Source organism: Hoplias malabaricus, chromosome 18, assembly GCF_029633855.1.
Source record: "Hoplias malabaricus isolate fHopMal1 chromosome 18, fHopMal1.hap1, whole genome shotgun sequence".
NCBI lineage: Eukaryota > Metazoa > Chordata > Actinopteri > Characiformes > Erythrinidae > Hoplias > Hoplias malabaricus.
Window position 1 is genome coordinate 23,930,721 of NC_089817.1, and position 27,273 is coordinate 23,957,993.

Consider the following 27,273-nt stretch of genomic DNA (forward strand, 5'->3'; position numbering starts at 1 on the left):
TCTTGTTCTGTGTGTGTGTGTGTGTGTGTGTGTGTGTGTGTGTGTGTGTGTGTGTGTGTGTGTGTGTGTGTGTGTGTGTGTGTGTGTGTGTGTGTAAAAGAGAGGGTAGGAGTTAGGCAGCCAGAGTAGGCTTTAATTGCCCCCTTATGAAGGCAAGTGCTGTAGAAGATTCACCATGAGCAGTCTCATGCAGAGTGGGGGAGGCCAAGATTTTATGCTCCACATTATGCTTAGACTTAGTGTATACACTTCCTCTGAAATAGTGCTGGTCAGTGTACTGGTTCATTTGGTTTAACTTCGGTATATCGGTTTAAACTTTGTCCTGCGGTTTGCGTTTCTTACATTCTGTAATATCGTGATATACAACAAAAAAATGGAAAGCGTAATTTAGTGCTGTGTAATACACACACAGCGCAAATGATTAGCACTCCTGTGGCTAGTGGCTATAGGCTAGCATATAACTCTCTAATTAGCCCTGGGCAGTTTCTCTCTCTCTCTCTCTCTCTCTCTATCTCTCTCTCCCCCCCCACATACATACACACCTTGGACTATTTTCCATCAGGCTGCTGCAAATTTTTCAGTAGTTTCTGCTCTTCAACACCTTTTTTGTAGTAAAACTAAGCCTGTTTTATTCCCTCATATATTGTCATTTTGTGCAGCCAATCAAAACCTTCAGTACTTAAACTCTTCATTATATAAGTGATTGCGATGTTTGTTTTTTTGTGTAGTCTTGACACAAGAATAAGAGGCAACTCTATTATTAACTCTAGATCCCGGTCATGCCAAAAACAAACAAACAAGCAAATAAATAATAATAATAATAAAATCCATGACATTCTGTGAAACAGCCAGAAACATTTTTCGCCATATCGCCCAGCCCTACTCTGTAAGGTATTTTTATACTTCAAAATATTTCAGTTGAAAAGATTGTGATGCTTAATTTCAGCTTATTCCTCAGTTTCGTTTGAGCTGTGCTTATAGACTTGTTCCATGCGTCTATTTATTTTTTTCATCCTGCTCTACAAGTTTAATGTTTAATGCCTTTGAACAAAGCAGCTGTCCTTCATGTTTTTTGAAAATATCCTGATGAATGGACTGATAGAAATGCTCCAAAATGACTTGGAATCTAGTACATAGACTGCTATTGAAAGTTAAGGTTTTTTCCTTATATAAATGTACTAGTTTGGTGATGGAGTTTTTTTCTGTGGACAGCTATGATATCATTGGACAACTGTAAGCTGGTTAATATAAATGAAGATAAATACTCTACTTCCTCTATCACGGTCAATCTTTAATCAGGACATCTGAACATAGCACAGGTCACATACTACAGAAAAACCTCTCAATGCATACCCCTCTCTTAACCCAAAGGTCATTCATGCGAGCTTTGATTGACAATCTAATTACCCAGTACAACAATGCCAGACCTCTGCTGTAGCTGCAACTAACAGGATTGTAGGAGACGGGAGCAGGACGTTTGTCCTTTCTGCGTCCATCTGCAGCGCCATGGGACCTCCGGCAGACGTGTTTGCACCTTCAAAATGCCCAGCAAATGGGCCAGCCAATCAAGAGCATAGATAAAATGATGGAAACAAATAACAAGGCCAGAGGAGAGAATAGCTCCCTTCCACAGGGGATGAAAAAGACAAATACAGGGTTGTGATTGTCTTGTGTGTCAGTACTGGCTGCCTCAGTTTTTCCTCATTCAGGAGCTGATGGTCAGGCTCCTGGAGGTAAGCTGCCGCCAGCTGTGGAGAGGAGGCATTGTGTTCTCTGTGTGGCACAGGCTACATCAGCCGTCCTTGTTCAAAGGCAGAAAGAGGTCAATGTCCACAAGGACGCTGCAAGAGCGTTCTGCCTCAGGATATTGTTTAAGCCTGGCAGCTCTAGGACAACAACGTCAAAGCCAAAGCTGCATCCTCAAGCACCCGGATTATGATTTAGTGCTGATGTGTGATAATTAAATATGGATGCTGTAATTAAGTAGCAAGTCTTGATTGTTGAAAGGCCTGAAATTGCAGGAAACATCCAAACTGCTATTTTTTAATGAATAAGAATGGGTGAGTAGTAGAGATCTGATGGTGGTTCTGATATTAACAAAATTAGCTTGATCAGATAATTAGGTTAATCCATGGGACAGATGCGTGTACAAAATGTCGCCAAAAGGGTCCTGGGTTTGTGGGTTCGTGTCCTGCTCTGGATGACTGTCTGTGACTAGTTTGGTGTGTTCTCCCTGTGTCCGCATAGGATCCCTCCAGGTGCTCCAGTTTGCTCCCAGGGTCCAAAAACAAATGTAAGTAGGTGGATTGGCTACTCAAAGTGTCCATAGGTGTGTGTGAGTGAATATGAGAGTGTGCGTCACCCTGCAATGGACTGGTGCCACCTTCAGGGTGTGTTCCCACCTTGCGCTCAATGATTCCGGGTAGGCTCCGGACTCAGCCATGACCCTGACCTGGATAAGCAGTTGACAGTAAAACAATGAATGAATGAATGGTTTGAAACAACAGATACAGCAAAATATGATGGTCCGCTGAGTCACATGACAACAACATGTACAAAGCATGCAATTCATTTTAGAAATGCTGTGCTTGAGGAATATGCTTCAACTGGAACAGCGCCATGGTCACATGACCGGCTTTTAGCGCTTCTATCTTATTTATTCACAGGTTCAGCTGCTAGACTTTATTGTTTACTCTAAATATTTAAAAAATAAGATTAATTTCTGTTTGTTTGATGAAGTGAAGCTGTATATTTTCAGATTCACCTGATATATGTTTATTCGTTTTTTTGTTTTGAATTTGAATGCTGTGCCAAAGTCCTGCACAATTGTTAATAATAGTAAATCAATACATTTCTATCCTTTTGAATTTGTTATATTTTCTTCTGCAAAGTTATGAAATAATGTTTAAGTCAATCCAGATGATTTAAGTCTCTCCCATATATCGACTTATGCAGTTTATTTAGTCAATAATAGTATCGGGTTGGTATGCAGTATTGGGTGTAAATTTATGTATCAGTATCGGAATTGAAAAAGTCAGACTGGTGCTTTCATAGTGTGTAGTGATAGGCCTATATCTTCCCAGATTTTGTAGCATAAATCCTGCAAAAGTGATGTCAGTCCACTTGATCACTTTGGCTTTTCTGGCCATGGGAGTGCCCCACAGTTCAAAACTCAAGAGTCCAAAAATAATCATGAGAACCGCCACATCAAACGACTTTGAACATAAACACTGCAGTGTGGCTATAATTAGAGGGGTTAGTCTGGGTGTTCCTCACCGCTTAAAGATAAATACACTATCAGGTATCGTTTAATCTTGTTGCGTCTCCCGCTTCTATTGATTGAAGTTTCTTGAAGGGAATTCCAGTGGGCTGTCAGATGGAGGTGAATTCCTTATCTCAAATACATGTCATCTCTCTCTTGGTTCAATCAATTGTGAAAGCTAAAACATCTTTTTTCTCTGGCTTGCTCTCCCTCTCCTTCTCTCTCCTCTGCTCAATCAGAGGGTCAGAGCTTAGGTGGAGATGTCAGGCAGAAGGAACAGGCACCTGCCTGTTCTGCTGGAGCAGCGCTCTTTGTTTGTCTGAGCTTAGCAGCGATACATTCGTTCTGTTCCGCCAGCCTCAGAGCAGTTCACCTCTCTTGGATGAGCCACTGTGTGACAACAAGATAAAGCCTTTGATGTCTCATATGGAGGAGGGCTAGGGTGTAAATGCCATTTGGTGGTATTACTGCTGGACAGAGATCAAACCCCCAGAATCTGTTGGTAAATCTATCCTGGAGAAGGAAAGAGATTCATGGAAACTAATTACCTTACTTCTTGACATTTTGTGAAATGCAGTGAAAAAAGAAGAATATCTGTGATTTGTTAATTATCTTGAGCCTTTATTTAACTGACTAAAGTGCAAAGTAATGACATTTAATGTTTTGGCTGCCCAGGTAGATTTAGCATTATATTTAGTATATTTATTTATACATTGCAACCCTGAAATGGATCATGAGGGTATGAATAATTGTATATATTTTTAATTTATTCCACCAGAAGTAAGTTAATAGTTTATATGTGAAAGCATCCTGGCTGGGTATTAAAGGAAAAATGGGATGTGGCACACGACTTTGTGCCAAATTTTGTGTGGTACATAAAATCAAAATAATTGTAAAGAGATTCAGACAATCTGGAGCAATGTCAGATTATAGAGGGTAAGGCTGGAAACCACTGTTAAATGTGCATGACCTTCAAACCCTCAGATGACCTTGCATGAGAAATAGTGATATTACTATGATTAAATATAGCCGCAAGGGCTCAGTAGTACTTTGCTGCCTCAAGAAATCCTGCCTGAATCTCAAGGAAACACAAGAAGAAATCCATGAATCGTCTATGCAGAAAAGCCATTGAGATCTCTGGGCTGGAGCTCATCTCATATGGTCTGAAAGACAGCAGAAATGAGTGTTGTGGTTGGATGAGTCAGTGTTTTAACTTGTTTTCAGAAAAAAAAACAGGCATTTAACTCTACAAAGATGAATTGGAGCATCCATTTAACATGTCTCGCTGTGTGGGAGTGCTTTAGTGCCCGCAGCATGGTTGACTTGCATTTGTTTGAAGATGCCAGCAAAGGTACATTGGAATTTCAGAGAAACGTAGCACATGGTTAACTGACAGTCCGCTGCCAAGATGCCTCTAGTTCAAAATGTAGGGTGCAACATGAAGAGAAGAATTAGACAACAGCAACCATGGACTGCACAGATAATGCAACAATTAGTATCCTCAGTTCCCAATTGATTAGAAAGTGTAATTAAAAGTAAATTTGGTATAACACTGCAAGCATGTGTCCCAGCAGTTTCATTGAATTTTAAAAAATTCCCAACTTTTTGCGAAATGGTGATTCAATTTGCACAAGAATTTGTATGTTTGTTATACCTTTTTTATGGAAAAAGTGCCTTAATGTTATCCTTAGAAGTCCATAAAGCTTCAGCACTCAAGGTTAGATCTAGTTAAACATATTAGCTCAACTGAGCATTCAGCCTCTGACTTCTGGATTAACTAATGCAGTGTTTTCCTAAGTAAGCATAATGTGAATTTGGCCACAGTCAATCACCCTCACCCTGATTGTTGTATTTCCTTCCCAGTGGTTCTCTTACACATACACTGGGCAGCGGTGGCCTAATGGTTAGAGAAGCAGGCTTGGGACTGGCTCAATTCCCATGACTGGCAGGAAAATTGGGGGCAGTTGGAGGGAAGGAACAGCACTGCCCACTTCCCTCAATCCACAACTGAGGTGCCTTTGAGCAAGGCACCTAACTCCGAATGGCTCCCCGGGTGTGTAGAATGTTCACTGCCATGGGGGAGTTATGATATATGCAGGATTTCTTGCTTTATATCAGTTGCACTCACAGGAATAAATATACTTTGTTGGAATAATTTTAAACAATATGGCAGCATAATAATAGTATCATGAGCACAGATATTTTCCTGGAAATATGTTATAAAACAGAACCAAAACATTTAAAAAAACAAAATGTTATTTTTATTTATGTTGTTATGTCAGTAGCTTCATTCTTTGTGTCAGAAGCATATCCCCTTGGCAGTTTCGAAGATGAGGTGCGACGGCAAACTCTACCTGCTACAACTTACTCCCATCTCATCGCTCTCTATTTAGCTTAATCTGCTGACTTTTTAGTCAGAGTCAGCAGACACTCGCACCGAGCAAATGATCCTCTTAAATGCTCAATAGAATCAGTCACATTATCTCTGCCGCTGTGAACCTCATCTAGTCAACTCAGCCATCTCTGAATTTCCATAGATAAAACCGAGCCATTTTCACAACAATATAGAGAGGAGCCTCCATCTTTCAGTGTGTAAGCCTTAGAGAAATGTAAATACACTGGATGCAATTAGCATGTGGCTGTAGATGTTTGGAAATGTATGTTGTGTTTTAGTTGGAGGTATCTCAGCTATATTATATATTCTGTTTTTCCTCTCGATGCTAGTGGGATAAAAAAAAATGTCTGAGAGCAAATTTGTGTAATTGCGACTGGAAATATATGACATTTCAAGCAGCCTTAGATGTGTTCACAAGTCCAAAGGCCCCGCTAAAGGTTGCCTCTAATTGCCATAAATTCCTACATTTCTGGATTAAGTAGAGGCTACAAACTAGGTGGAAACAGTAGGCTATGGAGGATGTTGTTTTGGTATTTTAATTTGCTGAGGCTTTTATTTTTTTAGCATTGTGTGTGTGTGAGAGAGAGAGGTGTGGCTGACATGACTCCAGAGAAAGTTTTAGTTTCATGTTTAATTATAATTAATGAGCACGCAAATTCAAAGTGAGGAAAAAAGAAAAAGGCTGAATGTACTTGGCATTTCTTGTGTGCCTTTAGGAATGAGCTTACTTACAATTAAAGGGAACAGTGCGACTCTTAGCTTGTGCTTTTTAATAGCTGGTCTTCCTTTGCATTTCCCATTTGAAAGACACTGAGTTTATTTCATTTTATAAGGGAAGCATAGGCGTTTTGTGGTGCAGTTGAGGACAGCAATGAACTTCTACTCTGCAGTCCAGATATACATATAATGAGCCAATTGTCACATGGACTGCTGGCTCAGTGGACCTTTGCCTTGTGGAATTGTCTTTGAGAAAATATGTGTCATTTCTGGACTAGTTAAAGGTCACCCATTACACTCTGTCAATAACTGCGACACATGTAGGTGAACCTGACTGGAACAAAGAGCTTTGTCTCATCTGTCTGTTGTAGAAATTCATCCTGTATTTTTCTGTAATGTCATATCTGTTTGGAATAGCAAGATGAAGGTAATCTAGTCTTCCATAGTTCCATTATCTGCAAATGCTCATTTACTGTTGACATTTTTGTACATAATATAATGGTCTGTTTGACATAAAAATGGTTATCGGTTTCACACTAAACCACAGTAAACATTCCTGACAGTTTGTGAACCCGTTTTAATGTTAATTATTGTGGTTTAAAACCTCATGTGAGTTAGTGTCAAAATTAGGAACAGTCTCAGAGACGAGGCTCTGCCAGCCCAGCAAATGACATGGGTTTGTGTCTGGGAAATATGGCGCAGTCTCACCTCCTCGTCCTGATCTCACTCCCCAAAACCAACTAATGGTTAATGCTCTTGTAGACACATGTGGCTGTAGAAATCTGTTGGTTTAGTCATTTTGTTTCATTTTTATCACAAACAAGAAGTCTCAGGCAAGAAAATAATGCATTTTAGCCAGAGTTATAAACACGCCACCTGTCCCACCTTAAATGGTGCCACGCTCTGTTCCGCCCTAAATACCACTATAATTGTATTTGAGTACTTTTTTCCCCATCTTAAATTGAGAGTGAAGTTCTGAGATCCTTTCTGCCTTAAATGGTGCTTGATAACAGCTGCCAACATTAACTTCCACCTTAAATTGTGCAAGCGCATTTTCCTTTATGCACTACAAGCTGTTTGAAATAAACATGGCTCTTAAAACAGGACTTGAGTTTCCTCTCTGTAGCAGACACATTTTCACAATAAAATTGAGGTATTATGCAATAAAATTATTGTCTCCATCTTTGTAATGACTTTAACAGCTTTACATATAGAGTCTCGTATGAGGAGGCGGGACAATTCTGAAGTACGTAAGACACAGCTCATACAGTTTAAGAGTTTGTGGGAGCCCTCTTTAAGACATTAATGAAATATTTGGTAAAATCTTATCTTAATATATTTCAATACCAATTTCTCAGGTCAGATTGGGACATTTCAATATATTTATGTAAATTAAATTACATTTTTCCATGCAGTGTGGCTTTCTATTTTACCTACATTGCAGTTTTAGTCTGTATAACAAGACAAAGAATTATCATCCAGAGCATCTGCATACTCTGTCCTCCAGATGAGAGTTTTTATGTCCGATGCAGCGTCTAGTCAGCCCCAAAGGTGACGACCAATGGGCTACATGACCGACTGCTTGTTTGAATTACACTAAAAGCTTAGGAGGCACCCTTACGTCGTTGTTTGCCGGCGCCAACTAGATTATGAGTTCAGTAGTGGGAATGCTCTTAAATCATCAAGTGAGCCTTTTGGCAGGGAACTGTCAGTTTGTCGCCTGTGTAGTGGAGTCATGACTCTGCTACGGATCTTTATCAAACACTTTTCTCAGCTGTAGTGGATTACTCGCCTGGCCAGGGCCACAGAATACCATTTGTATAATATCTGCCGCGTGGCACTACCTGGAAATTAATGGCAAGTTCAAAGAGAGCTGGAGACATAGGAGCCACACATAGACATGACTTCATCACATTGCATCATAACAGTTCTCGGAGTTCCACAGAGCCCCGTTAGTTAAACGCTGAAACTGCTCATGATCAAAAGGCTTGTGCAGGAACAGAGACGCAGACCACCCTCAAGACAATAAGCGCATAATTGCCTCCACTCATCCAAGTTTCACTCTGTGATGTTATTGTCCTATTTCAGCCTGTTTTATCCCGAGCAGTTCAATCAGTAGACACTTTTCACCCCTGTGCAACACATTCTCCGGTGCTTGACTCTGTTAATGGAGTTAATCTCCCAACATGAATTTCCTCCCTGTGACGACTCCAGCTATTTCAAGCAGGCAACGGATGGCTCTCGCAAATCCACTGAAATGTCATTGCTCACCGATGGAAGCGTGGTTTGATTTCAATTACAGTAGGAGTCGTTCCACAGCTCCACCTGGCTGCAACTGCAGATCAGAGATGGAACAGTATTGGGTGTGCCGCTCAAAGACTCCTGCTTCATTAGTGTCAAAGGAATGGGGGTTGCCGTGCCGAACCTCACCGCTGACATCAGCACAGCAGCCTGTGGGGGTGTCAGCAACAGCCGTGCGCTCTCTATGTTCGGCTCTCTTCTGTGCCGCAGCCATAAAGAGGCTTTGAACGCAAACTCTTGTCAGGCCCAGAGGCCCCTTAGTCTGATTCATGCAGTCCGATCCACACGTTAATGGACTCCTCCGATCTCTGCTTTTCATTACTTGTCATCCGCCTACGAATGGGAGGCTGCGCTTCCATGCCAGTTTGAGAGGAAGAACGGCATTGGGGAAAGATTTTGCAGACGTGTTGAGTTCTTGTCTGGATGAGAGGAAAATCATGTTAAATCAGAGGCTGTTTTAGCCACGGGTGCATTGTTTCAAGTGTAACTCAAGGCTGACTGGATTTTTTTCAGCTTTGGCCTAGAGATTGGAGCGTTGCTTTGATTGGTGCCTTTATAAGCAAGAATTCAAGACTAGGCAGAATGCAGTGTCTCTACATTTAACAAGGACTTTTTTTTTTACATTGCCTTGTAATTACATGCTGTCTGTTCGGTTTTTAGCTGCAGAACAATGGACTTAAAATGCGTTGCCAAAGGACTGCAATGTGTACTGAAGCGCTCTAGTTAGACCCAATTGACCAGCGTGCAGTCATAATGGACAAACAAAACAGTTGCACATTTGCTGCCAGTGGTAAATTGAGTGTTTGGCTGGTGTGCAAGGGGTCCTCTATAGACTTTATACACTAACTAACACATTTACAAACCACAGTAGCATGCTTTTTGAATGATTATAGCAGTGAAATAAAATTAAACTCACAAACAGACTAATATAAATACAAATATATGACACAGTGGCCCAGGTGTTGACTTGTATTTGTGTAGTGTTTTTAAATGAATGATTTAAAAATCATTTTCCAGAGTATTTTCGCTCTTTTTCATGTATTTGTATATTGTAAAATAAAATTAGATACGGCAATCAAAAACTGAAAGAAAAACACAAATTGCACGTTATTGTACATAAAAATACAAAACATCTGTTTTTTTATATATTATATTTGAATATATCGGAAGGGATGGGAAATACACTGAGTTCTGTCTGAGCAATGCCAAGTTGAGTTGTACTTGTTCTGCTTTATCTGGGATGGGGAGGGCCACATCTGGATCATGCTGGTTCTGATTTTAGTTGGTTTGCCTACCACAGCTGGGCAACAACGACCTTCATCTGTAATAAGCAGCACTAGGCTGAATCTCAGGCATCCCCAGCTGGGCTTTACTTATGCATCTCACTGCCCAATTATGTATGTACCTGTCAGTTCTGTGTTTTGACCTACCCAACACCTCTGTCTCTCTCTTACTCTTGCTCTCTTTTACGCTGTATTTTCTGTCCTTCAACTGAATGCTGGAGTCGGCAGCTTGGCAGGCTGTCCTCCAGCAAGGTGATGCTGCACTTGTGGGTTCTGTTGGACTTACCAGTGCCTTAGTCACTTTGAAAAAATGTTTGTAGTAACCATAGATTTTCTTGATTTTCCAAAAAGATGCCCTATGCTGGGAATCTCCCGTGTATCATACAGAGAGAAATACTTTGTCTGGTTTGAATATAATTTTATAATCTGTGCACTATGTAGGAAGTAGAACACTATTTGGCACAGAACCAGATTCCTCCCTTTCCATTTCCTGTTGCATTGGCTCTAAGTTCACTCTGAGGATTTTTAGTATACTCAACTTACCATGCTCACTACAAACACAAATGCTAGTTAGAATTAGTATTAAATACACAATTGGGACACATCCTTAGCAAGTTGGACACATCCGTAGTTAAGTGGTCCTGGGATGCAGGGTGGGAAAGTGAGGTCATCCAGTAATTTTTTTTTTGTTGTAGTGCACTTCAGTAGTTTTCTTTTAACATCCACCAGAGCTTGATACATGTGCTAATGTATTGTTTCTTTCTTGGTGTCCCTACTCGTCCTCTTCCTCCCACACACACACACACACACACACACACACACACACACACATAAACTGCCTCTCCTATCCCACCATACTCTCAGCGCCATTACACCCAAGCACAGTGATGAATGACTTTTAATAAAGCAAACAGAGTTCTTGCTTGTCTGGATCAATCTTTCCCTTGGTTGCCATGCCAGCCATTGTCACAAGTAATTGCCTAAACCCCTTGTTGTATGAAATGAGGCTCTTTTGGGGGGAGAAAAAAACAGCTGAACTTGTGGCAGCTTCAATTTCCTACTTCAGTGCTCTCTGTGCTGCAAACCCTGAGCCGCTGGGGACAGCTTGGCTGGATGCTAGCACACTCAATGCCGACACATCGGCAAGGGCCAGGGACCCCTGCAGTTCTGCAAATACCTTCTCACATTGCTAAGGTGATGTTCCCTAGTAGGTCCCTTTTGACATATGGTGAAATTCCACCAGGCCCATTTAGAGTTCTCCAACATGGGAAACTGACCCCATTCGACGCATCCTATTGCAAGGACTGTGTGGTTGTATCGTGATATTCCGCCCTGTTGTTATTGTATTAAGGCTGGTCATGATGTGTTGGCAGAAGAACACAGAGTTTTGGTGAGCAGATCGGCTTTCAAGCCGAAATAGAAATTGATTCCCACTGCGCTGATATTTGTGTATACATGTATGGCTTTGATTTACTGGAATCTGTCATCATTTTACAGCTTGTTTGTGTGTTAGACCACGGCCTCAGACCATTAGGTCATTGGGGTCATACGCCTTGTTGGCTCCATCTGGCATTGGGACGCATTTGTTTGTCCCTCTTGGAACAGTCACAAAGACGAGTGCAACCAGATTAATGACATTTGATTAGCTTCCCACAGCAACAAAGATTAATATTCATGCAGATTAGCCCTGTTATTTTGGGCCCAGCTTTCCTGCTAGGAACAGTTGGCGACCGCGGTTTCAATTAAGGTTTGTTGTTTGCCTTTTAACGCCTTAATCTCGCCGCAGGTGGACACTGAAAGCTGGCTACCTTTAACTGGATCAGTTTGGACAAGACCGCTGAGTGAACCCTGTGGCCAGTGCTCTTAAAACTCTGCTGACGTATAGCGAGAGGTGCTTTATCTGTGAACTGAGTTACAAAAGACATGACTTATACCTCAAGAAACATGCTGAACATACGTGGTTTTGAAGCACCCAAGGATGGCCTCAGCAGGCATTACAAAGGCCCTTTTCGCAGGAGTTGATCAAACACGGAGCCTAGTGAGGAGAACTGTGAGGAATTAGTAAGTCTATATTTGGGCCGGCTGCATGTGTTGTGAATTAGAGTGCGTTTATCTGGTAATCGCCTGGGAGATCTAAGCATCTGCATTCCAGGCAACCTGGAAACAGAGCTGCTGGACAATGACCAGCCATGAGGAGAGCTTATAAAACCCAGCCTTACTTCTCACAGCTCTCACCATCTGTCCATTCTGCCTCCTTTTCTCTCTGTATCTCGCTCCGACTCTCTCTCATGCGTGCTCTCAATTGACACATTGCTTGTTTACTCGTTACTAGACACGAAGGGCTAAACAGTTGCTATTTTAGCATCTTTGTGGGTTTTCTGTTTCTTGGTGTTACTAGGAGTTCTTTTTAGCACTGTGTTTTCCATTATCTTTCAGTCAGTCCTTCTTGTCCTCCTCTCTTGGCTGCAAACACAGCCTTCTCCCTGTGCCTGGGAACAAACAAAGCACTCAAGTCTAATTACATTTGTAAAAGCTCTAGCCTTCACAGTCACCTAGGTTGAGGGCATCATTTTTGGCAACCAAATGCGGTAATAAAATGAAGTCAGAGTCGCTGTTTCACAGGACTCATTTTCCATCTTCTTTTCTCGTGGTGTCCGTTGAGCCAACTTGCTGTCCCTGGTAATTGGTTCAAAGGCCTGCTGTTCAGCTTCGCAAGCAGTTCTTTGAAATGTGCTGTGTATGTACTGACGGTCATTGCACACATTGGCCATTGTTGCTACAAATGCTGATTAAAAGCTAATTTGATGTATGATTATGGAGAGTTTGGGCCATGGGGTAGACATTTGCAGTGAGCCAGTGAACAGAAACTATCCCGTATTAAAGGGAAGAGTGTTGCTGGCAAGAGCGCCCGCTTGTATCTAGTTTTTTGGATCAGGACTTTTTTGTAGTAATATGCTAAAGATGAGAGGGGATCGCAATCCTCAGCCCATCTGTATCCTGCTGTCTTTCCAGATCTGCTGACGATGCTGTCTTGACTCTCAAAAGTGTTTTTTAATACTCCAATTTATGTTTGATACAGCATTTAAATTTAATCAGAACTGCTGATGCACACTTTTCTAAGGATTCTGTAGAAAAGGACTTGTGTAAAAAAAAAATACAAAAAGAATCACTCAACTTTTCCTTTGACATCCTAGTGTTGAAATGATTATGTGCGATTTTTTTGTGAGAGATTAGCATTAGTCTCTCACATATGAAAACGTCCTTATTATGCACCTATAATGGGCTGTACTGTGCTTTGAGTGTGGCAGGGAATCTATGGCAGATAATTCCACACTGCAGGAACATGCATGAAAGTGAATGGTCCTAAAAGGTAACATGGGGAAGGTCGAAGACTTTTTTCCGATCAGCCTGCAGGGACTCGGGCAAAAAGGTTAACATCCTCTTTGAGTTCTCTGCTGACGTGCCTCTGGAAGGCTCTTGCCTGTGATGAGCTGGAGCCCAGAATAAAGGATATTCCTACTCTTCCTGGCACGGGACCCACAAGGTGTGTGCGTGCTTCTGTAGAGTGAGTGCGTTGTGAGGAATTAGCTGGAGTTATTCATGCTAGAATTTAAACAAAAAAAAGAAAATCTCTTCTACCAGATGTACTACCCTTGAGTTGTACATCTGGTAATACTTAAACTCCTCGGATACATACTAATACTTCTTATACACACAGAAACACTCATGTTTTTCCGCCTTGGGTCACCAATGTGTTTGACTGCAGAGTGGTTTGCTTGTCTAGCACTCAAGTCAGAGATGTCTTTGAATAGTTCCCACCTGGCCTTAGTTATTGGAGGTAATGATCAGTAATTGAAGTGTCTGCTAATGTAGCATAGCTTTTATGTCAGTGTATCTGGTCCTGAACTACTTTTTGCAAGTACATTTTATGGCAGTTTTCCACTGCATGATACTTACCCTACTAGACTCGACTGTACTAGGTATTTTGCTTCTCCTTTAATACCTCAAACTGGGTATTTTATTTAGTACCTCATGGTCCCAAGCGAGCTGAGTAGAGACTAAACCGTGAAGTGTGCACTGATTGGCCAGAGAGACTTGTTTAGACAGTGAAATGCAGACCTCCAGAACAAACTAGCCTAGCTACAATATAAATCGAATTTGTTTTTATCCAACTCCCAACAGGAGCTCATAAAATTGCAGTTTGCTTTTGAAGAGGTACAAAGGTTTCTTGGATTGTTGGCTGACTAAGGAATCCAGGAGGAGCTGGATAGTGCAACAAGGAATAAAAAATCAGGTACTGAGCTGTCTGATTTATTGTGTTCAGTCCCAAAACACAACAACACGCGAATACACGATGAGTAAACAGTGCTTAACATTACTGGCACCTAGGGCTGCACAATACTTCAATGTCAGTATATATTTCAATATGAAATGTTTCAATAACAATAATATGATTTTTATACACATTTTCAATATTTTAATATATATTTTATACAGCACCAGTCACTGACTGACGGTTAAAAAAAAAAAAAAGTTAGTTTACAAATATAAATATTGACAAAGCCAAAAGGTATATGTTTGATGGTGATGTCATGTTGCTTTCAGTTCTTGGCAGATATTTTGTGGCTTTTTTTATTGTTCATATTAATATTGGAGATATATTATATTGACCGGAATTAAGAAATATATTGTGATATAAATTTTGGCCATATGGTCCACCTCTACTACCCACAGGCTTGTGGTGCATATTAGAGACAGTGTTTTAAGACATCACTGGCTACATTGCTGGAGGGATGAGACATTACAGTGGAAAATGTACCAGATACCAGGGACCATAAAGCGAGTAGCGTGAAGTACTGTAGGTTTAATGCAGTGGAAAAATGCCATTATTGTGGTCTCTGCTCCAACACACCAAATTCAACTTAAAAGCTGAAAAACAAGCCTTTCCTGAGTGGACCTGGGTTTCCTGGAGCAAGGAAGATGATAAGCTATGCATGGCAGAGGTATTCAGGAATCAGAATTGAGAACTACTGCCTTATTGTGATCCTTTATGGCAGGCAATCAGTAGACAGAAATCAGCCTTGAGGAGCTGGAACGAGCAGAAACTGCAGGATGTTCACTTGATTAGCATTAAAACTTTAGAGCTGCCAGGACGTGTGTATCTTTACAGCGTGTCTTTTCCAGCCAGCCCTCATCAACTTTAAGGACACAATTTCTGGGCTACAAAGAGGCAGCGTAATGACAACAAGATAATTACAGCCAGTGTTTCATCTGGAACTCTACACACCATCTTGTCCTCTGATTTCAAAGCTAGGTGAGGAGCTGATGTCTCGATTGTGCCATTACTACTGAGTGTAACAGTCATGACAGACTGTGAATTCACAATGCGTGTATTGATTATGCTTCTGAAGTATGACCTTTTCCACACACTTCTCCACAGTTTGATGTAGGCCGCCAATCGATTGTGCTTGACAGTCAAGGAAAGAGCTCTCGTTCTGCTTGCACAACAAGTACCTTTTAGTCATCAACTAAGGCATAATTTGTCCAGGTGTGTCCAATTTTATTTTCCTACAAATAAGCACGTTTCATCGTTTATCACAAATCCATTGTGCCCTAAAAAAAATTGACAGTCAGGACATGACCGACGCAGACCAACTGGAAGGTCTTCAGATACCTCTGCAAATTTACGGCAGCTGAGAATTTCATTAATGAGCTAATCGTAATCTCTCCATCTGTATGCTTTAAGTGAAGTGATAATGGAGGTGGCACGGTGAGGCTTGAGGGACTAATTGGACGTGAGTAACCCTGTTGTTCATGGTTCTGTCTGAACGCAGAGATGTCTACCGGCTCAACTGCAAGCCCAGCAGGTGAGCTGCACCAGGGGGAGGCAGGCGTTGCCTGGCGAACGTTGCTAGGCAGCCCACAACTTTAAGAGGTGGACCTGCTTGATGGAGAAGCATGTGCACATAACAACGAGGTGTGGTGTTCACTGATCAGCCATCACTTTAAAATGACCTCTTTGTTCGCTTCACTCATCCATTTTTATCAGCTCCATATATCATTTAGTTTTACAACTACAGACTGTAGTCCATCTGCTGCGCTGCATACTTTGTTAGCCATTCTTCACTGTGTGGTCAGGACGCCCACAGGACCACCAAAGACGAGGTATGTTTTTGGGTGGTAGTGCTTTCTCGGCACAGCTGTGACATTGACGCATGTGTGGGATGTTAGTTTGTGTTGTGCTGTCATGAGTGGATCAGACACACCAGTTTTTAAACACTGTGCCCACTCACTTGCCACTCAACTAGACACACCTACCTTGTTGGTCCACCTTATAGATGTAATTCCAAGACAACAGCTCATGAGTTGCTGCTGCACTGTTTTTTAGTCATTTTGTAGTCTTTCATAAAAACGTATGTTTATATTTCTTGAGATGTGACAGTCTCTTATCTGCACTGCTAGCAGTTATGACTGCCATGTCTAACAGCTGTTTCCTAGCTAAGTTAAAGCTTCAGCCTCAGGTACGACAGTGGTTTTAAGCCCAGAAGAGGGGTAAAGAGTGTAAAAATATAAAATTGGACAATTGTTTTTGCTTTATTACATGTGTTTCAACCAGGCAAATTCAAATAAACAGTGCAAAGACATTACAGTGTGCAAAAGTGTGCTCCCTGTAGAGGATGTGTGCCCACCTGCTTCTGAAGACATACATGCGGACACTGACATATAGATTTGTATGTGTCCGTGCGATCTGTGTTGTACAACCAGTCGGCTGATCCCTCACCAGGCCAAGCCAAGCGGGCTAATGGATCAGTCTAGTGCTACTTAAGTTGTCACTGCTGTACAGTTGTTTGCTCTCACTGTTGAGTGGATTCTCAACAGTGCTGTTACTGCGGAATCATTTTAATCCCAGCTGGAAAGCCCAAGGAAAGTGATTGCCGTTCAAGTGCTGAATTCAAACGTCTAGAAAGCATCTGAACCGAGACGAGCAGTTTGGATGCCGTTGCAGGGAGTCTGGTGTATCTTGTTTGTGTGTTTGTTTGTGTGTTTGTTTACTAGAAACCTGCAATAAACAGTGTCTGCAATATCCTGTAAGATGGGGTACTCCACACGAAGGCGGCTTTAAAAAACCATTAGTGTTTTTCATTGAATATAGCACTTTAGATGTAAGCTTTTGGATGAAAGGAAGAATCCCTGAGTTGTTCAGAGTAGTATCTCTGGAAAGAAGAAAATAGCCAAGAGCTTTCCTTGGCGCACATTGTCCACGTCCACCTTGCTTCATCTTGCTTTTCTGTGCCATCCATACACAACAGTGAAGGAGATGTTTGATTTGATGGTGGAACCACAACTAAGGACTGTGACCTCATTCATTTTTGACGCAATATGTCTATCCATGAGTTCAAGTGACATCACTGTGTATAGTAGCCGCCATATTGAGTGCTTACTCATAATCCATAATTGCTCACAAACCCACAACTTAAATAAATACTGTGATGTTTAAAATGTAACACTGTTATCCTCATTTAGATGTAAAAATTAAGAAATATAACAATGGACCCCTGACTCATTTATTTTCATAACGTTTGTAAACAGAGCTTTGTTCGCCTGTGTCAGTCAGTAGAGTAGCTCAGGCTGCATGCCAAATAGTGTCATACTTTCTGCATAGTGCATATCACAAATAATATAAGTAAAATAAGGCACCCAGACACACTTTGTGAGTCCCGAAATCTTTATTTTATGACCTACCCTGTGCCCTACAGAGGGTGTTGAGAGACATTTGGGATTTTGCCTTGGCTTTGCTGCAATGTGGAAACATCACTCACTGATAATCTCACAATTACAGACAGGGATAAATTATTTATTAAGCAATTTAGGCAGATAGTATTGATCAAACATTATCTTCCAAGAATCTTTTACACTTTCAGAGTGCAGATTACTCACTCAGATTAGGTTACAAAAGCAAAGAAATGCACTAACATTTTTCCATTAGATCCTATGACTAAAATGCTAATATGGCTAAAAGTGCATATCTCTCTTTTTCTCCTTATTACGAAACACTGGGATCCTTTACCCTCCTGATGCATAAGGCAGTGGGGGTCTGTGCTTCTTAGTAATAAAAATGCAATCTAAAAATGATGTACAAATGTATCATACATGAACAAAAGCAGTATATTACCTAAATGCCACAATGCAATTCAGTTGAAGCTTCATTCACATGAAACACCAATAGCTGAAATACTTGAGTATCAGTAATTCCAGTAATATCCAGAGCAGTGTTACTGGAACACAGACCTAACCCAACCATTTCAGCCTTTTAGCTATTCCCCTAACATACCTTCTTCACATCATTAGCTTTTATCATTCTCTTGGGGGCTGAGGCATTGTGTTAACAGTGAGTAAGTGAGCAAATGACTTAGTTAGTTACTCACTGATTCGGTGAGTGAATTGGTTAGTTAGTTACAAACCAATTCCATGATTTGCTACGCATCTAAATACACTTCACATTAACTCCTGTGCTGTTCCACATTTAGCAGTAAATTATAACTAATGGAAGGCAGACAATGATTCTAGAAGAGGTGAAAAAGGAATGACTGTTGTCTGAGTGTCAAGAGGATGAGTCTTTGGTGAGAATTCACTAATAGACCAATTGCAGTTTCTAGTTAAGGGCAAATTGAGATTGGGATTACTATGTTCATCAATAAGCTGTCTAATTTAAAACCAGTGCACTCGGAACTGGAGAAGTATGCGCACTCAGTGTGCATGCCTGCGTGATGTTTTCCAGATTCACTTAATCAAGCAGCAGCAGGAGAAACATTTGCCTAAAATCGTTTTGGAGAAAAGGGACATGAATGGCATGGAAGGCAAGCTGTGTCCTTTTTGTAACATTTCTGACAACAATTTGTCTAAAAGTTCACCCATACAGAAAGGTTATTCAAAGGGGCTGAATACATGTGTGTATTAAACAAGCACAGTCACATAAAATCACATACTACAACAGCAAAATTCATTCATTATCTGTAACCGCTTATCCAGTCCAGGGTCGCGGTGGGTCCAGAGCCTACCTGGAATCATTGGGCGCAAGGCGGGAATATACCCTGGAGGGGGCGCCAGTCCTCCACAGGGCAACACAGACACACACACGGACACTTTTGAGTCGCCAATCCACCTACCAATGTGTGTTTTTGGACTGTGGGAGGAAACCGGAGCACCCGGAGGAAACCCATGTGGACACAGGGAGAACACACCAACTCACAGACAGTCACCCGGAGCGGGAATCGAACCCACAACCTCCAGGTCCCTGGAGCTGTGTGACTGCAACACTACCTGCTTAATTTAATTAATTTTATTAATTAATATAATTTATTTAGATATATTTTGTATTTAGGTCACTGTATGTCATTTAAAATGCAATTAATCTCATGAGCTCGTTTGTCTAAACACAGCTATGGTAAGAACTGACTTGCCTTTTCATTTTCATCATAGGTTCATCAACTATCCAGAGTAAATGTGTGTGGAGAGCTGTAGGTCTGAGAGCTGTTGGTGATGACATTATCTCACACTCTCATGTGTTTGAAACAGTGCAGTGTATTGATATTTTTTAACAACTGTTTTATCATATAATTTTCATTTTAGTTTGAGTTTTATGTAAGACATAGGCCTACTCAGTGATGAAAAATGCCTTCCACACCACATTTCCAACAACCTTATTGAGCTCTTTCCCTCACCAACCCACCATGGTGGTATTGCATATCATGGCTGTTAGTCACCCAGACATTGCTGTGTTTGCCACCACACCAGCCCTAGACCCACACTCTTGTAATACAATCTTTTAGATCAGCCCTTTAGTTTATAAAACTGTGACTTTTCTGTAAATACATGCTACTATGTGTAAACCTAAACTTTGGGAAAGGAAAAGGAAATCTTTATGCTAAGTAAACAACTTTCGACCACCCTCATATCCCAAAAAAAAAAAGGAAAGGAAAATTTGAATGTCTCTGTAATGTGACATTTGATGACGTTAAGTCCCGTAAAGAGAGTATGCAATATGGCAAATAGTTTGTAGACACAGACTCACCACTTACGTCCTCTTGAGTTACAGATTCTACTCGTCTGAGGTTTTTATTACTGGATATTGGACCATTTCTGCATTTCTGTTTGGATTTGAAGGCAGTAAGTTAGTAGTAAGACTAGATACTGTTGTTGGACAATTAGATCTGGATCACACGCACTCCATTACCGCATACGACATCACTACAAAGACCAGTCTTGCTACGCCTCAGGCCTAGAGATTAGGGATAGAACAGTATAATTTGAATATTCAGGAAAGTTTATATATATATATTATACATCTGTATTTAAATTTTATGTAAGATTTAATACATAATAGTGCATGCCTGGGTGGCACGATGGTGCAGCAGGTAGTGTCGTAGTCACACAGCTCCAGGGACCTGGAGGTTGTGGGTTCGATTCCCGCTCCGGGTGACTGTCTGTGAGGAGTTGGTGTGTTCTCCCCGTATCCATGTGGGTTTCCTCCGGGTGCTCCGGTTTCCTCCCACAAGTCCAAAGAACACACGTTGGTAGGTGGATTGGCGACTCAAAAGTGTGAGTGAATGTGTGAGTGTGTGTTGCCCTGTGGAGGGCTGGCGTCCAATGATTCCAGGTAGGCTCTGGACCCACCATGACCCTGATCTGGATAAGCGATTACAGATAATGGATGGATGCATAGTGCTTGCCTATAGTAAATAAAATTTACTATACTACTATAATTTACAAAAAAAAAAAAAAAATATATATATATATATATAATAGAGACCCCACAAAGTAGCACCCACACCAAAGTAATTAAGAGTGAAGTGAACACAGTGGCCGGCAAGTCTCTACAATAACATGGTTAGATGAAAGGTTAATGTGTTGAATTCAATTTGCCTCTTGGTTCGGTTTCAGTGAAGCAGTCTGAAAAGAGAAGATGTCTCTGTAATCAAAAGGGTTGCCCTCCCGTGCGAAGTGAAATTAATTACAGCTGGTCTTCATAAATTCTTTTTTTTTTCCCAGTGCTCTTCTCTCCCTTGTTATCTGGGTGCTGTTGAATAAAGACAGGAGACGGAGGGAGAGAAATGTGTGTAAGATGTGAATAAGCTGCCGTCAGTGGTGTCCCAGGCTGAGCACAGTGTATGTGGCTAGAGACAGAGAGCCCTCTACTCAAACATTAACAGCATAATGTAACATCTCTGAGTGGAAATGAAGTTATTATGAGTAACTCCATCTCTTCCTTGACCTCGGAGACAGAACCACATGCAGAGAGCCTGTTAGCACTCGTGGTAGTTAAAGGGATAGTTCAATCAAGAGAATGTATGCCAACTGGGACCAATAACCTTCATTCATTTGTAGCCATGTTAGCACTGTTTGCACATGTTAGAACTTAGGTTGTATTTCACATGCTTTAATAAGATGGATGCATTTAGTTCTTTTTTTATATAATTGGCTTCTGAGCTCATCATGAATATATATTGTGATTATACACTGAATGGTCACTGAGCTAGGAACACCTACCTCGTATCTACATTCATGATCCATGTTATCAACTCCACTGACCAGAAACCGCTTGGTAGTTCTACAATTACAGACTGTAGTCCACGTTTTTTTCTCCTCATACTTTTATCCCATTTCACCCTGCTCTTAAATAGTCCCCACAGGACCACAACAGAGCAGGTCTGATTTGGGTGGTGGATCATTCTCAGTACCACAGTGATGTGGTGGTGTGTTAGAGTGTTTTGCTCTTTTACGAGTGGATCAGCCACAGCAGTGCTGCCAGAGTTTTTGAACCCTGTGTCCACTTACTGTCCACTTTTTTAGACACACCTACTTCCTTGTTCCAACTTGTAGATGTAAAGTCAGAGAGTAGATCATGTGTTGCTGCACTTTTGTGCTGATGATCCTCTAGTCCTTCAGTGGATACAGGACACCGCCCACAAGACACTGCTGGCTGCCAGTTTTTGGTTGGTCGGCTATTCTCTGTCTAGCAGTGACACTGAAGGCTTTAAAAACATGAAACTCACTGCTGTGTCTGATCCACTCAACCACCATGTCAGTGACACTACAGCATTGAGAATAAACCACCACCCAAATCATACCAGCTCTGTGGTGGTTCTGTGTGGGTCCTGACCACTGAAGAACAGGGTGAACTGGGGATAAAGATGTATGTAGAGAAACAGGTGGACTACTCTCTGTAATTGTAGAACTGCAAAGCTTTTCAGCAAAACCATACATTGTTGACGGTTGATTGCTGATTAAATGGAGAACACCTGCCTTGTATATGTGCTCATTGGCTGTTCTATCAAGTACACTTATTGCCTAGATACATTTTACAGAGTGCTATTTTTCAGTGTTTACAGCCAAGAATTCCACATCTAAAATCTCATTGCATCTCCAGCCATTATTGACTACAGCCCATCTGTTTGTATTCACTTTTCTTTTCTGTTTAACTCTTTTTTTGCAGGCATACTTCCGACAGGGTGTTGCCCTTCAGTACCTGGGCAGACATGCAGACGCTCTGGCTGCATTCGCCTCCGGCCTGGCCCAGGACCCGAAGAGCCTGCAGCTGCTGGTCGGCATGGTGGAGGCCGCCATGAAGTCACCTCTACGAGGTGTGTGCATATGTGTAGGGGCGTGTGTGTGTGTTTTGAGTGCATGATGTCTCTTATATAAAGGATGAATGATGTTTTCCACACATTTTTACACTTCCATTCACTTACTAGGTCTCCTACAGTCACATTGTGTTACCAAGCTCCGAGCATGAAAGCTAGCAGATGCTTCCTCTGAGAGTCTGTGAAGTGCTGCTAAAACAACATTATTGGAAAGCTCAGTACGCTTGTAGGAGAATGCTAACTGCCCAATTCTGTTGTTACCTAGCCAGCATTGTCCAGCATCATAATGACTGATGTGGGAAATGTAAGGGCCACCTTGCCCACCTAGAGATTGCAAAGTCAGCTAGGCTCTGTTAGGCTTCTGGCCATAGACAGCATCACCGCGGATTGAGCTTATGTGATTACATGATTGTGTTTTATCTTTTGGAAAAATGTTAAAAACATTAATGCACATTTTTACATACATGTAAATAAATTACATGCAAGCTTTTTAAATTTAGTAGGCTATATCTGGGTGCTGTGAGACAAAATGGTGGCTGCTCTACAGAGTGGATAGAATTCATACATTATTTCTCAGTACACATTTAGATACTCGGCTTCAACTGCACAACGGAAGGTTCAAGCTTTTTAATAAAGTGGCAAGGGAATGGTTGTACACTATTCAGACATTAGCTGCCACTGCCTATGTATAAATGAGGATTCTGTGGATGTTAGTTCATCTCATTAGCTTAGCTAGAGCAGAGTTTGCTCTTCTGAACTCATAGACGAGCAAAATAGCAGAGGCAGTGTCTGTGTTTACTGCAGATGAGGCCTGCTCACAGGAGAGCTGTCCACTAAAGATATGTTTCTGCAGCTGCCTGTGGCTGGATGAGATCTGGTTTGTTTGTGTGTATCACATTTCCTGTCTGCCTGCCTGTTTCTTGTAGGTTGTGTGTGTGTGTGTTTGTGTGTGTGTGTGTGTGTGTGAGAGAGAGAGAGAGAGAGAGAGAGAGAGAGAGAGAGAGAGAGTAAGATGACTATGTACGCACAAAGGCTGAGGCAAAATATAAATATATAAATCTGTGGCTCTCTGTATAAACAGCCAGATTTATTTGTAGGTAAGTCTGTGACACACACACAGTCTTGGCCCTGGGAGTGTGTCCAAACTGAGGCTGTTTTATCTCTTAATGATGTCCTTTATTTCCGTTTTACACACACACACACACACACACACACCATGCACTGCGAGGACATTATTTTGACTTACATTTACTTTCTGGAGACTTACCCCTAACCTAATACTAAAACGTTGGCCTAACTTTAAAACACGTCTTCTCTGACTTACATGGAACCAGCTTGTGGTCCCCACGAGGAAGAGAAGTCTCCATAATGTGAGTGGGTTTACAGAGTTTGGTCCCCACAGCGTGAGTGAAACCTGTTACACACATGTACACAGAGGCATGAATGCTGTGGAGGAGATTATGTAGAACAGCCCCTTCTAATCAGCCCCAGAGCGAGAGATGATCTGAACCACTGAGCTCACACACTCACCCAGTCTCTCTCACTCTGTGTGTGTGTGTGTGTGTGTGTGTGTGTGTGTGTGTGCATTTCTTTCTGTCAGTCTGCCTCAGTCAGCCTTTCTTTCTTTTGGTATTGGTAAATCTCTCTCTCTTTCTCAATCTCTCTCTCTCTCTTTTATTCATTTATTCTTTTCTTTCTTTTTGTTCCTTCCTTCACCTCATTATATGCCTAATTTGTTTGTCTCGCTCTCTTTCAATCTTTTTCAGTTCCTGCATTTCATCCTGTTGCTTTTTTCTGCCTGTTTTTTTGTTTCTCTCTCTCTCTCTCTCTCTCTCTCTCTCTCTCTCTCTCTCTCTCTTGCTGTCTGTCTCTCACACACACCTTTTTTCACACACCCCATATTATTATTTCTTCTTTCTTTCTTTCTTAATTTCTTTCTTTCTCTTTCTTTATTTCTCTATTTTCTTGTCTTATTCTGTTTCTCTCTCTCTCTCTCTCTCTCTCTCTCTCTCTCTCTCTCTCTTTTTCAGCTCAGTGTCAGTCTGAGTCATCTCATTGCCAGGGATTTGATCCCCTAGTCATTCTTTATCAGTTTGAGCGGAGCTATCATTTTGAGGATTTGCATGCAGGGGGATTACCTCTCTCTAATTTAATTGTCCCCCTCTCTATTGGCTCCGTGGCATCGGCTGTGCCATCCAAACCCTCTCTTTGCACTGCCAAGCCAGAGACAGGAACAGCGCTAAATGCTAAGCAGGCTGTCTGACTGCTCATTGAGGACAGCATTCGAATGCCTTTCCTCACAGAGTTTATGTTCGGTCCCAGACAGAGGATAAACACTTATTTGGTAACGTTTAGGGTTCATGCAAGCAGAATGACAAACTAAAGAGTCTGACGCTCTAGGAATTCAGCAGTTTCTTACAACATACTTATGTCAGAGGATCTGTATCACACACAACTTTCTTGTTCATCCCAGTGATCTTGGGTGGAGCAGTGGACCTCCATCTCTCTGGAAGTGGAGAGTCAGTGGTGGGTTTATTACCACTCTAGTCCATGCTTTGCACTGGGCATGGTGACCTAAAATTCATGTATGCTTTTCATGAGTGTCCCACTCATTCAAACACTTTGTAATCTCAGTAGGAAGTGGATGCTGTGAGGTGCAAAGCTATGGGTGTGATTTTGAAGGCCTGGTTCAGCAATGGGTCCATCTTAAAGTTGAGCTCAGTAATTTGAAATTCATTACGAATTACATCTGACAAATGAAATACAGATTCTTTAATTGACAGTAGTGTATTGTTTTGCTGTCTCCTAGGGTTAGGTGCTGTACACATTTGAAACGGGATCAGTACTACTACAGTAACCAGTAATAGTGCCAGTAACCAGTGATACCTTTTTCGTTTAAGTTTAACTTTATTCTCTCTGTTATAAAATAAAAATTAAATAAATATAACTAATAAAATGGGCGGCACGGTGGCGCAGCAGGTAGTGTTGCAGTCACACAGCTCCAGGGGCCTGGAGGTTGTGGGTTTGATTCCCTCTCTGGGTGACTGTCTGTGAGGAGTTGGTGTGTCCACGTGGGTTTCCTCCAGGTGCTCCGGTTTCCTCCCACAGTCCAAAAACACACGTTGGTAGGTGGATTGGCGACTCAAAAGTGTCCGTAGGTGTGAGTGTGTGAGTAAATGTCTGTGTTGTCCTGTGAAGGACTGGCGCCCCCTCCAGGTTGTATACCCGCCTTGCGCCCAATGATTCCAGGTAGGCTCTGGACCCCCGCGACCCTGAACTGGATAAGCGGTTACAGATAATGAATGAATGAATGAACTAATAAAATGTTTTTTAAGTACACTGAATATTTTTTATCAGGTGCTTATAAAGAGTCTTTTCACAAAAGATGAAGTTAGTTGTTGTTCCTTTAGAATATGCTCTTATCCAGAGTGACTTACAAAAGTGCTTTGTGTCCAGGAATAATACATTCCAGCTACTACAAATAGGTTAGAGTCCAAACTCCCCTTGAGTTCAGATGCTGCCTGAACAAGGGCCAATGCTGATACATAGAAAAACAAAACATAGTGTGTGTGCTATACACAGCATCTGGTCAGTGCTCATACCTAAAAGAAAAGGAGGTAAGCGCAGTATAAGTGCAATGCAGTGTTCTCCTTGCATCCGCGGGGTTTTTCTCAGGGCGCTTGGGTTTCCTCCCACTGTCCAACAAACACACGTTGGTAGGTGGATTGGCTACTTAAAAGTGTCCAAAGGTGTGAGTGAATGTGTATGTGTGTGTTGCCCTGCAAAGGAACTGGTTCAACCCCTCCACCCCCGAGCTGTTTTCCCACCTTGCACCCAGTGATTCCGGATAGGCTCGGGACCCACTATGACCCTGAACTGGATAAGCGGTTACACACAATGTATGAATAAGTTCAGTGCACTATATTTTGGTGTGCACCTAGAATAGTGCTCTTTTAAGTGGGTAACAAAGAGATGGGTCTTCAGTCTGCGCATGAAAACCGCAAGTGAGTCTGCTCTTCGGACAGTCAGCGGAAGTTCGGTCCACCATCTTGGCTCCAGGACTGAGAAGAGTCTTGACCCCCATGTGTCTTGAAACCAATATATGTAAAATGCTAACAAATAGTAAATGACAAAATACTTCACAAATAAAGCCTATAAAATACATAGAAATATAAAAAACACTATCAGAGAAATCTATTTTGTTTTCTTTCTTGGAAGTTCAAGCTTTTTTTTGCTTAATGTTTGGTGATTTTTTTTTTTAGTGAATCACAGTGAACCAGTAAGTGCATAAATTGTGTTGTTTTTCCAAACTTGAAGATACCTGAAGATATCTATGTATTTGTCAATTCCGCCAACTATGAAGCTGTATGTTTTCAACATCGTTCAGCCTTTTTTTGCAGTGGCAGCTGTTGCAGTGTATTAAATATGGTGATCTCTTCAGCTTTTAGATTTATTTGCACATTACAAATACAGCAGAGAGCATTGTCTGTGTCAAGTTTAGAAAAATATAACAACCCTTAAGACCTCTTTCAGCTCACCATTGCCCTGAACTGAAATTAGGCGCTGACTGATTTGACGTAACTCGTCACACCGCTTATTGAATCTCATGAAATATAATGGGATGCTTTGAAGCAGTTATACATGAGCTTAAGATCACCATGCCTAGTGCCAAGC

At 41.5% G+C, this 27,273-nt stretch overlaps 1 protein-coding gene across 3 annotated transcripts in view; it reads left to right on the plus strand.

The window, feature by feature from the left end:
* Window positions 1–27,273, plus strand: part of ttc28 (tetratricopeptide repeat domain 28) — a 260,887-nt gene that overhangs the window by 126,754 nt on the left and 106,860 nt on the right. For all 3 annotated transcript variants that reach the window (XM_066650646.1, XM_066650647.1, XM_066650648.1), the window contains one exon: window positions 22,452–22,599. In XM_066650646.1, coding sequence (XP_066506743.1) covers window positions 22,452–22,599 — 148 coding nt within the window. The remainder of the gene's footprint in view (window positions 1–22,451; window positions 22,600–27,273) is intronic.